Source organism: Canis aureus, chromosome 28, assembly GCF_053574225.1.
Source record: "Canis aureus isolate CA01 chromosome 28, VMU_Caureus_v.1.0, whole genome shotgun sequence".
In the NCBI taxonomy this organism is placed as follows: Eukaryota; Metazoa; Chordata; class Mammalia; order Carnivora; family Canidae; genus Canis; species Canis aureus.
Window position 1 is genome coordinate 2,348,323 of NC_135638.1, and position 12,842 is coordinate 2,361,164.

The following is a 12,842-nucleotide window of genomic DNA, read 5'->3' on the forward strand; positions in this document are numbered from 1 at the left end:
AACTACTGTTCTGTAGCCTGAAGGGTGGCAGTAGGAGTACTGAGAAATCAGCAGCAGCAGGAAGGATTGCTGGACAATTCCATTTCAATCTGAGGGAATGTGTGTGGAAAACCGGGTCCTACGGCGTAACTAGAGCGTTACTTCCAAACAAATGATGTCACCAAGATGACAGGCTACACAAGTCCAAGGAGAAGGCAGAGGTTGGAAATGGCCAGAGACTGGAGAAATAATGGTGTGCTCTGCGTAGGAGCCAAAACCATGAGTGGATGACACCTCCTAGGGAGGATGTAGGGCAACCTGAAAGTAACAGAAGGACTAGCTTTGGGGGAGCCAAGGTTAAAGGGTCGACAGAGGGAGACACCCACACAGAAGGAAAGTCGTAACAGAAGAATTGAATAAAAATGTCAAGGAAACCAAAGGAATAAAGAACTTTAAGAAGTGAGATGTGAACAAAAGGCTAAGGACTGAAGAGCACCCACTGGCTCTGGCCTTGGGTGACGGCAGGAGTCCAGTTACGCCGGATGGAAGAGCTTCAACACACCAGGCAGAGAAGAGGAAGAGGAAGTAGAGGCACAGCCGCAGATGAAACCGTGTGTAAGCTGGGGGAGGTTACGTACAGGAGTGGAGACGACTCATTAAGTGTCTCTGGAGAGAGAGAAAGCCTAAAACCTTGCCTTCATCAAGGAGTAACCCTTCTTGGGCAGCCCCGGTGGCTCAGCGGTTTAGCGCCGCCTGCAGCCCGGGGTGTGATCCTGGTGACCCTGGATCGAGTCCCACGTCCGGCTCCCTGCGTGAAGCCTGCTTCTCCCTCTGCCTGTGTCTCTGCCTCTCTCTTTCTCCTCTCTGTGTATACTCATGAATAAATAAATAAAATATTAAAAAAAAAAAAAAAAGGAGTAACCCTTCTCACCAAGAGGAGTGCCCTGAGCAGTGAGCGCAGGGACAGATTTTAAAGGTGGGAAGGAGGGATTTCAAGCTGGTACTTAATGGCCACAATTCCAAAGACTACAGTTCCCATGTGCACAGGAGCTGCTCAGTCTGTCTTCTGGTCTATTCTACACACAGGCAGGGAAGCACGGAATAGGGAGAGAGAGGACAGGGGGCTAAACAGAAGGAAAGTCTAAAATAGTCCCTGACCACTGACCGCTGGCCCAGACACACAAGATGAGGGGCCAGCGAAGGGCAGAGACCATGGTTTGGTTGGTAGTGGCACCAGTTTATACAGTTGCAGGATTTTTTCCAACCGGACTCAGTGGCTCAGGAAAAAAAAGCACACGTTTTTGAAATGGGATTTTTCCAGGTGAAGTGAAGGATGAAAAAAGCAAAGATGCTGTAAATATCGGTCACAGGGTAGTTCTGACAGTAAGCCGCAGACAAGGAGGGGATCCCAAATCTGGCTGGCCATAAGAACTCCCTGGGAAACTTAAAATCTGGATTCCAGAACCTCATCTCAGACCAAGCGACAGTATCTGACGGCGTACAGATTGGCATTTGCTGCACTGAAGTGAGTAGGGAAGGAAGGGAAGCTGTGAAGGGGCGGACAGACTGGTGAAAAACCTGGTCTTCAACCTGAACACCTCACTGATCCTGAGGAACATGGGAGCCAGGAAGTGAGAGAGGGACAGGTAACTGGCCCAGAGCTCTTATGCGGAACAATTCTGACAAGGCATAGCTATGGGTGGGGTGGATAACGCAGGGTTGCGGTAAGCATGGAACCCGTAAAGCTAGGGGGGTACCAGGTAAACTGACCATGTACATCCTGATGCACGCAGAGGAATAACCAGGAGACTGGTTAGATGAGCTGGTAAGGAGAAGACGTAAGCTTTAAGGACAAAGTGTAAACCGATCACAAGGAGAAACGGTTTGGAAGCAGCACTGGGGAAGTGACAGGCTCGTACTGCCTCCCAGCCCTGCACAGGCTGGAAGTGGCGAGGGACTCGCCTCCCAAGTAAAGCTGGCTTTATGTTCTTTTTCTTTCTTTCTTTCTTTTTAATACTATCGGGCGATAGGGATCCCTGGGGGGCTCAGTGGTTGAGTGTCTGCCTTGGGCCCAGGGTGTGATCCTGGAGTTCCGGGATTGATACCTACATCGGGCTCCCCGCAGGGAGCCTGCTTCTCCCTCTGCCTGTGTCTCTGCCTGTCTCTGTGTCTCTCTCATGAATAAATAAAATCATAAATAAATAAATAAATAAATAAATAAATGTCATTTTTCCTCTAAATGATGGTCATACAATTTAGTCCAAGTAGGGAACTTTAAAAGACATACCATAGTGCATAATTGTGTTAATATGGGTGAAAGAGCGAAGACAAAGTATCTATAGTGATAACGATGCAATGAATGTTAGGCAAGTAAAAAAGGGCCAAAAATTTATAATGCTTTGGCTAGTGAATCAAATTTTTATATAAATAATTCATCTCTTCAATAACTACTGAGCATCTGTTATGCACCAGGCACCATTCTAGGCAGCAATTATGACACAATCAAGTCCCTACTTTGTGGGGAAATAAGTATAAGTAAGTAAGTATATAGTATGTCAAAGGTAGGTAAGTATAATGGAGGAAAATTTCAAAAGGGAAATGAGAAGCAGAGAGAGTGTTGGGGGGAGAAAAGGGTGGGGAGAGACACTGCAGTTTTATAAGATGGCCAGGAAATGGTCGCTAAGATGACATCTCAGGAGACCTGAGAGAAGAAATGTTTCTGGAAAATTAAATTTCAAAGGCCCCACAGTGGTGAATGCTTTCAGCATATGCAAGGAACAGTAGGGCTAATGGGGTAAGAGAAGTTGGCAGGGGAGAAAGTCAGGTAGATGGTTCGAGGTCAAGTCACCTGCAGCCCTGTAAGGCCATTATGAGGATCTGACGCCGCACGAGATGGGAAATCATTTAAAGATTTGGAGCAGAGAAAGGACATGATCTAACATTTTAATACAAAATAAAGTAGGGGTAAAAGCTCTAAGATCAAAACAGGATCTGTTAAAAGTAAACACAGATAACCAAATTCTGGTAGCAACTAGGTACACAAAATCTTTTTTTGTTGGTCCAAATCTTAACAATAGTTTAATACCAGGGGAGATAGTATACACTGAAGAAAGGCATAAAGTAACTTACTGCAATTTGTCTTTTATCTGTTTCTCCTCTTTTATGATGAAGATCTAAACAAATCAGTTAAGAATAATAAATCTGATTAAATGCCATCACAGAATCTCAATTGTGCCTCAACTTTGATTTGTAAAGTACACAGTATTTTTTTTAATTTACAGAAATGAACTGTTCTAATAGCCCATGTATTGATGAAAGGATACAAGTCAAGTATTCCAAAATGGTGACATCCCATATGTAGTCATAGTAGGAGTCCATAGCATCGTGACTGAAAAACAGAATTTAGTTACTTCCTCTTTCTTAAGCAGAAAATTTCAACTTCATTTTATTTTAAAAATCATTCATACCTATTTTGTTCCTGCAATGATTTAAAGGCTGTCTTGTAGTCAATCTCTCTGAGGAACTGACATAAAATTGCCACCTACATAAATAAAGATTTGAAAAATGGTTTCATGTAACCAGTATCAACAATGATTCCTGCTTTGGATAGAGTAAATTTATTTTATTCAATATCGTTTAGTAATCTACACCCAATCTGGGGTTCAAACTCACAACCCCACGATCAAGAGCTGTGTGCTACTCCAACTGAGCCAGCCAGGTACCCCCAGCTGGGGTAATTTTTAATGATTCGTACATCATCACGATCCTGTGCTCCCTGCTCAGTGGGCAGCCCGCTTCTCCCACTCCCTCTGCCGTGTCCCCTGCTTGTGAGCACTCACTCTCTTGAGCTTTCTCTCTCTCCCTCTCTCATACTCTCTCTCAAATAAAAATCTTAAAAAAAAAAAAAAAATCTGCCTAATGTTGTTAATCAATAACCTAAATCATAAATTTTTACCAGCTTTATTTGAGAAACTGGCAAAAAGCCAGCTCAGAAAACTAAAAGGAATGGAAAACTGCCAAACAAAAGTATTACGTAATGACTTTCAAGGATGTAGAGAGCATGCAATTAGAGCCGTCACAGCTAATTCACTCCTCCACCCCCTCAAGGCTCTGGCAACCACTGATCTACATTCTGACTATAGATTGGCCTACTCTGGACATTTCATATGAATGAAATCCTACTACAAAGCCATGTCAATGCGTTTTATATTCAACATAAACACTTCTAAGATCCATCCCTGATAGAGCATGTATCAGCCCTTCATTCACTTTTATGGCAAAATAATATTCTACTGTAGGATCTACCAAATTTTATTGATCCATTCATCAACTGATGGACATCTGGGTAGTTTCTACTTTTTGGCTCTTATGAATAATGCTACTGTGAACATTCATGTACAAATCTCCCTGTGGACAGGTTTTTAATTTTCTTGGTTACAAACCTAGGAATTAAACTGCTAGGTCACATGGTAATTTTAAGCATACATTTTGAAGAAGTGCCAAACTGTTTTCCAAAGAGGTTGCCCCATTTTATATCACTACCAACAGTGAGTGTATGAGGGTTACAATTTCTCCACACCTTCACCAACAGTAGCTACTGTCTGTCTTTCAATTACAGTCATCCTAGTTAATGTGAAGGGTATCTCACTGTGGTATTTATTTGTGTTTCCCTAGTGACTGATGTACATATCCACTCTTAAATATTAAAAAAAAAAAAAAAAAAAAAAAAAAGGATGCCGGGGTGGCTCAGTGGTTGAGTGTCTGCCTTTAGCTCAGGGCGTGATCCGGGGTCCTGTGATCAAGTCTCTGCCTGCTTCTCCCTCTGACTATGTCTCTGCCTCTCTCTGTATCTCTCATGAATAAATGAAATATTAAAAAAATATATGTATATAAAATACACACACACACTTGAAAACACTTCCATTTAGAGGATTCAAAGACCAATGTTTTCTAATTCCTACTTTCATTTTAGTTAAAATTCACTAAAAAATTTTAAAGAATATGCCAAATTCTTAACCAAAACTATACACATGAAAATAAGCCAACATAATATAAACTAACCTGTGTGTGGCAATTCAGCAAAGAACAACATTTTATCATTCGTTTTATTACCTACAAAAACAAATTGATTATTTTCAAAAACCAGTTAACATCAACTGTAACCAATTTACCATTACCACTCTGATGTGGAATGTCAACAGTGGTGAAAACTGTGTGTATGTGGGAATGGTAGGTATGTAAGAACTCTTATTTTTTGCTTAATTTTGCTGTGAATCTAAAAGTGCTCTAAAAATTATAATTTTTCATTAAAAATAGCTGGTTACTAAAAAATTTAAGAACTTATTTCAAAAGCCATTTATTATTAAGTATTGAAAAATAACATTTAGAAGTTGATACCGGTGGCCTAAACCAGAGGAAAGAGAAATACGTACAGAAAGAAAATGAAATAAATTTGAGATTTACAAGATAAAATCAATTATGTCTTGAAGACTAATAGGATTTTGGTAAGAGCATTAGCGAATAGAGGAGACTCAGGATTTGGGCTTGGTCAACTCCAATGGCTGACTGGACAAAAGGTGTGTGGTGTTCTGGAGTTTTGTCATCGTTATTTTATGGAAAAAGGTCAGCTGGAGGGAGACTATAAGGTAAGATGCTGAAATCAGTTTTGGACAGGTTGAGTTTCAGGTGTTCTAGGAAATCAATGCAGCAATGATCTATAGGCCCTGAAAATATGGAGAGGAACTGGGTCCAGAGCATTCAATTTAGGAGTTACCATCATATACGTGGAAATAAACTCACCCCGAAAGAGGTCCAGGAAAATGAAAGCATTCAGGTAGACAAGAAAGAGAGCCCACAGAAACAACTTACCTGGTCTGTATACACGTCAGGGGGCACAGCTTTATTGAAGAAATCAGAACACACAGCTCCTGCCTGCAGGTAATAGTGAAGAGCTGCCGAATACTGATTTGTTGCTGAAGTAGAAAAATGGAAATGCAGAATTACCTATTAGACATACATATTAGAAAAAACAGACAAGGCCTCTTTTGTGAAGAGCTGGGTATTATACTTCATGAGTTGAAAAAAGCAGACTCAAAAACAAAACAAAACCAGACTCAAACCACAAGACTACAAATAACACTCAACAAGGACAACACAGAAAAATCGCATCTTTAAAAACTATTTTAAGGAAGCAATAGGATATGCTCCTTGCTTTCTAACGGATTAGCCAAAAATTTAGCTCACAGAAATTAAGTATTGGAGGTATTTGTTTCCCAAACACCCACTAGAAACACGCCTAATTTGCTGAGGTAGTTTATCTTCAGTAAATCTATTTTGAATATAGGTATTAAGATCTTGAGAATAAGTTATTTGGGGGGTTAGGGTGAAAATGAACATTAAAACTGGTATTTAGGGGGATCCCTGGGTGGCTCAGTGGTTTAGCACCACCTTCAGCCCAGGGCGTGATCCTGGAGACCCAGGATCGAGTCCCACGTCGGGCTCCTTACATGGAGCCTGCTTCTCCCTCTGCCTGTGTCTCTGCCTCTCTGTCTCTCATGAATAAATAAATAAAATATTTTTTTAAAAAAACTAGTAATTATTGGGACGCCTAGATGGCTCAGTGGTTGGGCATCAGCCTTTAGCTCAGGGCATGATCCTGCGGTCCTGAGATCAAGTCCCACGTCAGGCTCCCTGCATGGAGCCTGCTTCTCCCTCTGCAGAGACACAGACAGAGGGAGAAGCAGACTCCTCCTGGCAGTTACGCATCTGCCTTTAGCCCAGGGCCTGATGCCAGGGTCCTGGGATCGAGTCCCACATCCGACTCCCCGCAAGGAGCCTCCTTCTCCCTCTGCCTGTGTCTCTGCGCCTCTCTCTCTGTGTCACTCATGAATAAATAAAATCTTTAAAAAAAAAAAGTGTCTAAACAGATTTTAAAATAGCATATTTAGACTAGAACATTTTAAAATAGCAATCTTACAGGGTCGCCCCTGGATGGCTCAGTCAATTAAGCGTCCAACTCCTGGTTTCAGCTCAGGTTGTAATAATTCATTTTTTAAAGTAGTGATTTTACAAACTAAACTTTAACTTCTTTCCCTAGGAATGTTTTAACTGACTTAGTAGATGAACATTCACTTTTTCAAAAGAAAAAAAGAGTTAACAAAAATTTAAAGCATCTGAACCAAAGGCTCAACATGGAAAAATGAATATATGAATGAGTATATCTAGGAAGAAGAATTAGAGGTCAAAACAAGACTTAAAGTAGTGTGGAGGGACGCCTGGGTGACTCAGTGGTCGAGCGTCTGCCTCCAGCTCAGGGCATGATCCTGGAGTTCCGGGATCGAGTCCCGTATCGGGCTCCCTGCCTGGAGCCTGCTTCTCCCTCTGCCTGTGTCTCTGCCTCTCTCTCTGTGTCCCTCATGAATAAATAAATAAATTCTTTAAAACAAAATAAAGTATTGGGGAAAAATGTGTAATGTATTTATTTTTTGCTTCTAAAAGTGCTACAAAAAAGAACAAACCACAAAGCAACCATGCATCTCACTTACCAAAATAAATGTCTGCCTGAATAATTAACCAGGAATGGTTGTTTGGATTTATACTGAGGGCATATCGAACCAGCTCTTTCACTGTGATTGCCACAGCTTCAAAGTCCACTGACTGGAGGCTTCAAAGGAAAAAAAAAAAAAACAAATAACCCACAATGAACATTAATCTCTTTCAACTTTAAATTCCATATATTTATTAAAAACAAAAAGATTAAGCCAAAATTTAGGTGACCAAAATACAATGCTACATATTCCTGAGAGTAGACCCATTAAAACCATCACAGCTAAGTGTAGGAGAGCGGAAGGAGGGCCCGGGCCAGCTGCTCTGGGCCGGGTTAAACCTGCAGCCCTCTGATGCAGAGAGCCCTCTGCAGCCCTCTGTGAGCCTACCCGCCAGCCCCGGCCCTGCTGCCCCCCGGAGGCAGTAGGGCACAGCCGGAGAGAACACGGGGCTCCGGGTCAGACCCCCGGGAGGCTCAGGTCCTAGCTCTAGCATTACAAGGTGAAGCTGGATAAAGTGCTTCCCGCTGGGAGGGGTCAGATCCGGCCATAATCTACCAGCCTCCCCAGGACAGCAGGAAAGCTGCGGTACTGTCAGCTGGATTATACATTTACAGCTAAATGACTGAAACTCCTTTGTGATATTTTATAGAAATCTATAAAATGTTGGGTTGCCCGGGGGGCTCTGCGGTTGAGTGTTTTGCCTTGGGCCCAGGGCGTGACCCCGGGGTCCCAGGATCGCATCCCGTGTCGGGCTCCCCGCATGGAGCCTGCTTCTCCCTCTGCGTGTGTCTCTGCCTTTCTCTGTGTCTCTCATGAATGAATAAACACAATCTTTTTAAAAATTAAATTTAAATTAAAAAAAGAAAAAACTTCGTAGAACCTGCTCATGAATATAGGAGTGAAGAGGAGCAGGGAGGTAGACATCTCGGCAGCCTGGCTCTAGTCTGGGGCAGAGGCAGAGGAAGTCCTCGACCATTAATAGGAATGGGGAATTTGGGGGGCCGCCTGGGTCAGCAGTTGAGCCTCTGCCTTTGGCCCAGGTCGTGACCCCGGGGTCTCAGGATCGAGCCCTGCATCAGGCTCCCTGCATGGAGCCTGCTTCTCCCTCTGCCTGTCTCCACCTGTCTCCTGCGTCTCTCACGATTAACAAATAAAATTTTTAATTTATTAAAAAAAGAGAAATTTATAAAATGTTACCAAGAATTCTACCTACATATCAAATAACTGATCTTAAAATAGCCATACTTAATTCATGCCATTCTCACACTATTCTTGGGAGTCAATAAAGACTCCTGCTCAGGAGAAGTGTTTTTTTTTTTTTTTTCTGGTCATTTGGTCACATTTTATTTTCTCTAGGTCAATTTACATAAAAGTATTTATCATGAAGATAATAGTTATTAAGACTATTATGTGTCAGTTCTTATTCTAAACACCTCGTTTAGAAAATGTATTAATTTATTTAATCCTCACAAATCTGAGGTAGGTACTATTCCTATATCCACTTAATAAATGAGGAAATGGACTAAGAAAGCAACTTATCCCTAACCCCTAACCCTAACCCTAACTCACCCACCTTTGACCCTCCAAGCCTCTACATGAGATGCACAACAACTTCCAATCTCCAAGCTTGGGATGAAAGCAAAGTACTCTCAATCTACAGACTGCTTATCTACCTACTAAAATCTTTTCTTCTTCAAATATGCCACAAAGAACAATAAAATAAGGCCTAGTCCTGCCTTTTAGGCACAAAGTGGGGGAAAAAAAGGGCAGCCTGGCGGGAAGAAAAAGTAACTTCTGTGAGGAAAGAAATGGGACTCCTGAATGAGAAGCTGCTATGTGTAGGAAGAGAAATGTGTAAATAGTTTCTTCTAGAAAAAGAACATTTTCTTCTCCCTCTCCAAAATTCCATCATCTTCTTACAATTCTCAGGAAATGAAAGAGAGAACATTTCTTAACGTATCCAAGATCTTAGTAACTAAAAAGGGTTTGGGAGCCTCTGACAATCACAGCATTAGAACAGACCCACAAAGAATTATCAAAAAATCATTTTCAGAAAGATACTTGTAAAAGATGTAAAATGCTGGAAACCTAACAGGAAATTTTTTTTGACCTCGATTTTCTAATTCTACCCATTGACAAAATATCAGGATCACTTAGGGATCTTTTTCAACCAAAGGCTGGTATACCTTAGCTCTTACAGTCACACCATATTCATTTTTAGGAAAATAATGGCTGCAAAAGAGAAACTAACTTGGCTGTAGAATCCTTATAGACTTTAGCCTTTTAGTCAAATTATTCGAGGTTATCTGTATCAGGATGGTTTCTAAATACATAAATAATAAGTTATAATACATCTTACTTGGGGATGGAGGATGGCCAAATAGAAATGTGCTCAGCTGTAATATCATTCACAATGTCCTCCTTAAAAAAAAAAAAAAAAAAAAATTTAAAGTGTGATTTTACCAGGAAATTTCTTTCAAAGATTTTTTTTAATAAAATTATAAAATACTGACCCGAACGTTGTGAAGTTTCACAAATAGTGACAAAATAATAGTCAAAACCAATGGTTCCTACAATAAAGAAAATACAGAATCCTTAAATATTATATGTATTTAATATTCCTCCTATCAACCTCAGAAATACCAAGTATTTTCTCTCTAAAGATTCTTTGACTTTAGAAATGTACCATCTTCTTTAGTTTAAAGCATACACACTACAGGTCAAGTTTATTTTTAATCTCATGAAAGAAATCACAGTATATAATTTACACAAAAATTACCCTACTTAGGGGAGCTTGGGGGCTCGGTTGGTTGAATGTCTGATTCTTGGTTTTGGCTCAGGTCATGATCTCAGGGGTGTGAGATCAAGCCCCGAGTTGGGCTCTGCTCTCAGCATGGAGGGACCTTGAGATTCTCTCCCCCTCTCTGTCCCTCCCCAGATCACACGGGCGCGCGTGTGTGTGTGTGTGTGTGTCACACACACACACACAGTTTCTCTCTAAAATAAATAAATCTTAAGAGACAAATTACCATATTTAGGTGACTGGTTTATGGTGCTCAAGTCTCTTCAGATGACTTTTTGAATTGAGTAAATCTCTTTTCCAATTAGAATTTCCAGCTATCCCTAAAAAAATTTTTTTTTTCCCTTACTCAACATTTAAAGGATGGAATCTAGGTTATGTCCAGTAAATAGATGTAACATTAATCCTAGCAAAAATTAAAGCTAGGCTTCACACATCCAGCCCTATTAGGAAGACTGCTTTAGAGACGCCTGGGTGGCTCAGCAGTTTAGCGCCTGCCTTCAGCTCAGCGCGTGATCCTGGAGTCCTGGGATCGAGTCCCACATCGAGCTCCCTGCATGGAGCCTGCTTCTCCCTCTGCCTGTGTCTCTGCCTCTCTCTGTCTCTCTCATGAATAAATAAATAAAATCTTAAAAGGGGGGGGGGGGAGACTGCTTTAAAATTTAAAAAATTCTGTTCTATTCACTAAAACATGTAAAGGTAAATGCACAATAAACCTCTCCATTCAGACCATCTCAACTTCAGGAATGATCACTGAAGATAATAAGCACACTATACAGAGCACTTATAACCAGCATTTAAACACTCAATATTTTTCAGTCCTATTTTATGAAAATCAGTAGTAATAATTAGATCAACTTTTAGTAAGACTTACCCGTAATTTTTTGATAAAGGAAAGTAGTTCGCTCCTACAAAAAACACAAATTTTGTATACACATTTACTATCTGAAATTAGAAAGTAAATTATAGATGTAAGTTTATTCCTAACTCTCCAATTCTGCATGTATGAAAGAGCATAATGTTCTATTGTCAAACAAACCTAATAAAACAATTTCTCTGTTTTAATCACATGTGACTTCTTCAACACTATGCAGTCACAGGCATCACTGATTCTGATTTCTGGAAGATACTAAATGACTAACAATCTCTTAAAAATAACATTTATAAACAGAAGACATTTCCAAAGGTGGCCATGTCAGTCCAGAGATCAGCACCAGAGAACTAACACTGTCCATCTCTATGATATACAAGGATAAAGGCAGATGCTCTTGAAACAGTACAAACAGAACAAATAATAAACTCAAAAAATAAACTGACAGAAACATACCGATACATTATACCTAATGTAGATTCCCTCTGCTTTATTAAACTAACTCTGCCATCATTTCCTCGTTTGTGTTGACTGGACACACTACAGATCTGAACAACAACTTCCCAAAGGTCTTTAGCAGTCCGTCTACTTTCTTTAGGGCCAGGAAGTTCTTTGCATGTAGCTGCTAAAAGCTGTCCAAGCTATAACACGAAAAACAGAAAATATACAAAAAAATAATTTGTGACATCATACATCTAAGTTCTATTATTAAGGCACACTTAAAGAAGGATAACTACCCAAATATACCACAGTTATTTTACGTTGTGCCTTCTATCCAACCGCTGAGGAACGTTAGAGCTCACTGTCTACTGACGGATCAGAAATCTGAATGGGGAAGAGAATGCTCTGGTTCTACTGCATTATAAGGCTCATTTTTTCTACACAATTAATGAGGACAAAAACAAGTAGAGTCTAATTACAAAACTGAGACAAAGCAGAGAGGTACATGATTTATGAAGAGTATGTGTGTGGAGGGGTACCAAGCTGGTAAATAGTATGATCCCACTTAAAGGGGTGGGGGCTGTGTGTGTGTGTGTGATGGAACATATATACAATGTTAACTGTGGTAAAAGCCCAGAGGTGCAATTAAAATAGTGCTTAAGGGGATCCCCGGGTGGCTCAGTGGTTGAACATCTGCCTTCAGCCCAGGGTGTGACCCCGGGGTCCTGGGATCGAGTCCCACATCGAGATCCCCGCAGGGGGTAAGATCTAGAACAACCTCTCTCTAAGAAAAGCCACTGGGGCTACTGCAGCTGTGAGGAAGCAGCAAAAAGGAAGGACAGACTACTGAAGCTGAACGATCTGATAGAGGCAGCCTTAGAGACCAAAAATGCAGGAAGAATCCATAAAGAGTGCAATGGCTGAAAGCAAAAGTCAGAGAAAAAACAGGCTCAAAAGGTAGAGGTGGGAAAAAAACAGACACAAGTCAAGTTGAGCACTTCCTACATTCCCTCTGTAATTTCCCAAAAAGAGGGCCCCTCTAGCCTTCGTCCTTATTAAATCTTACACATCATTGCTCTTGTAGAGAGTGAAGTGGCAAAGATCATTTCAAGTCCATCAGGAAACCCCAGATGCCCAACTGGACCTAGAAAATAGGATGGGGTCCCCACTGCTGACGGTAGCTTTTAAGGAGGTGGTCATACTA

At 40.9% G+C, this 12,842-nt stretch overlaps 1 protein-coding gene across 3 annotated transcripts in view; it reads right to left on the reverse strand.

Moving 5' to 3' along the window:
• Nucleotides 1-12,842, reverse strand: part of INTS8 (integrator complex subunit 8) — a 50,271-nt gene that overhangs the window by 933 nt on the left and 36,496 nt on the right. For 2 of the 3 annotated variants that reach the window (XM_077876204.1, XM_077876201.1), the window contains 10 exons: nt 11,654-11,838; nt 11,201-11,234; nt 10,040-10,096; nt 9,886-9,947; nt 7,524-7,642; nt 5,848-5,951; nt 5,041-5,091; nt 3,447-3,520; nt 3,303-3,367; nt 3,109-3,152 (listed from right to left, as the gene is read on the reverse strand). In XM_077876204.1, coding sequence (XP_077732330.1) covers nt 3,109-3,152; nt 3,303-3,367; nt 3,447-3,520; nt 5,041-5,091; nt 5,848-5,951; nt 7,524-7,642; nt 9,886-9,947; nt 10,040-10,096; nt 11,201-11,234; nt 11,654-11,838 — 795 coding nt within the window. The remainder of the gene's footprint in view (nt 1-3,108; nt 3,153-3,302; nt 3,368-3,446; nt 3,521-5,040; nt 5,092-5,847; nt 5,952-7,523; nt 7,643-9,885; nt 9,948-10,039; nt 10,097-11,200; nt 11,235-11,653; nt 11,839-12,842) is intronic. The other variant, XM_077876203.1, reaches the window with a different exon arrangement.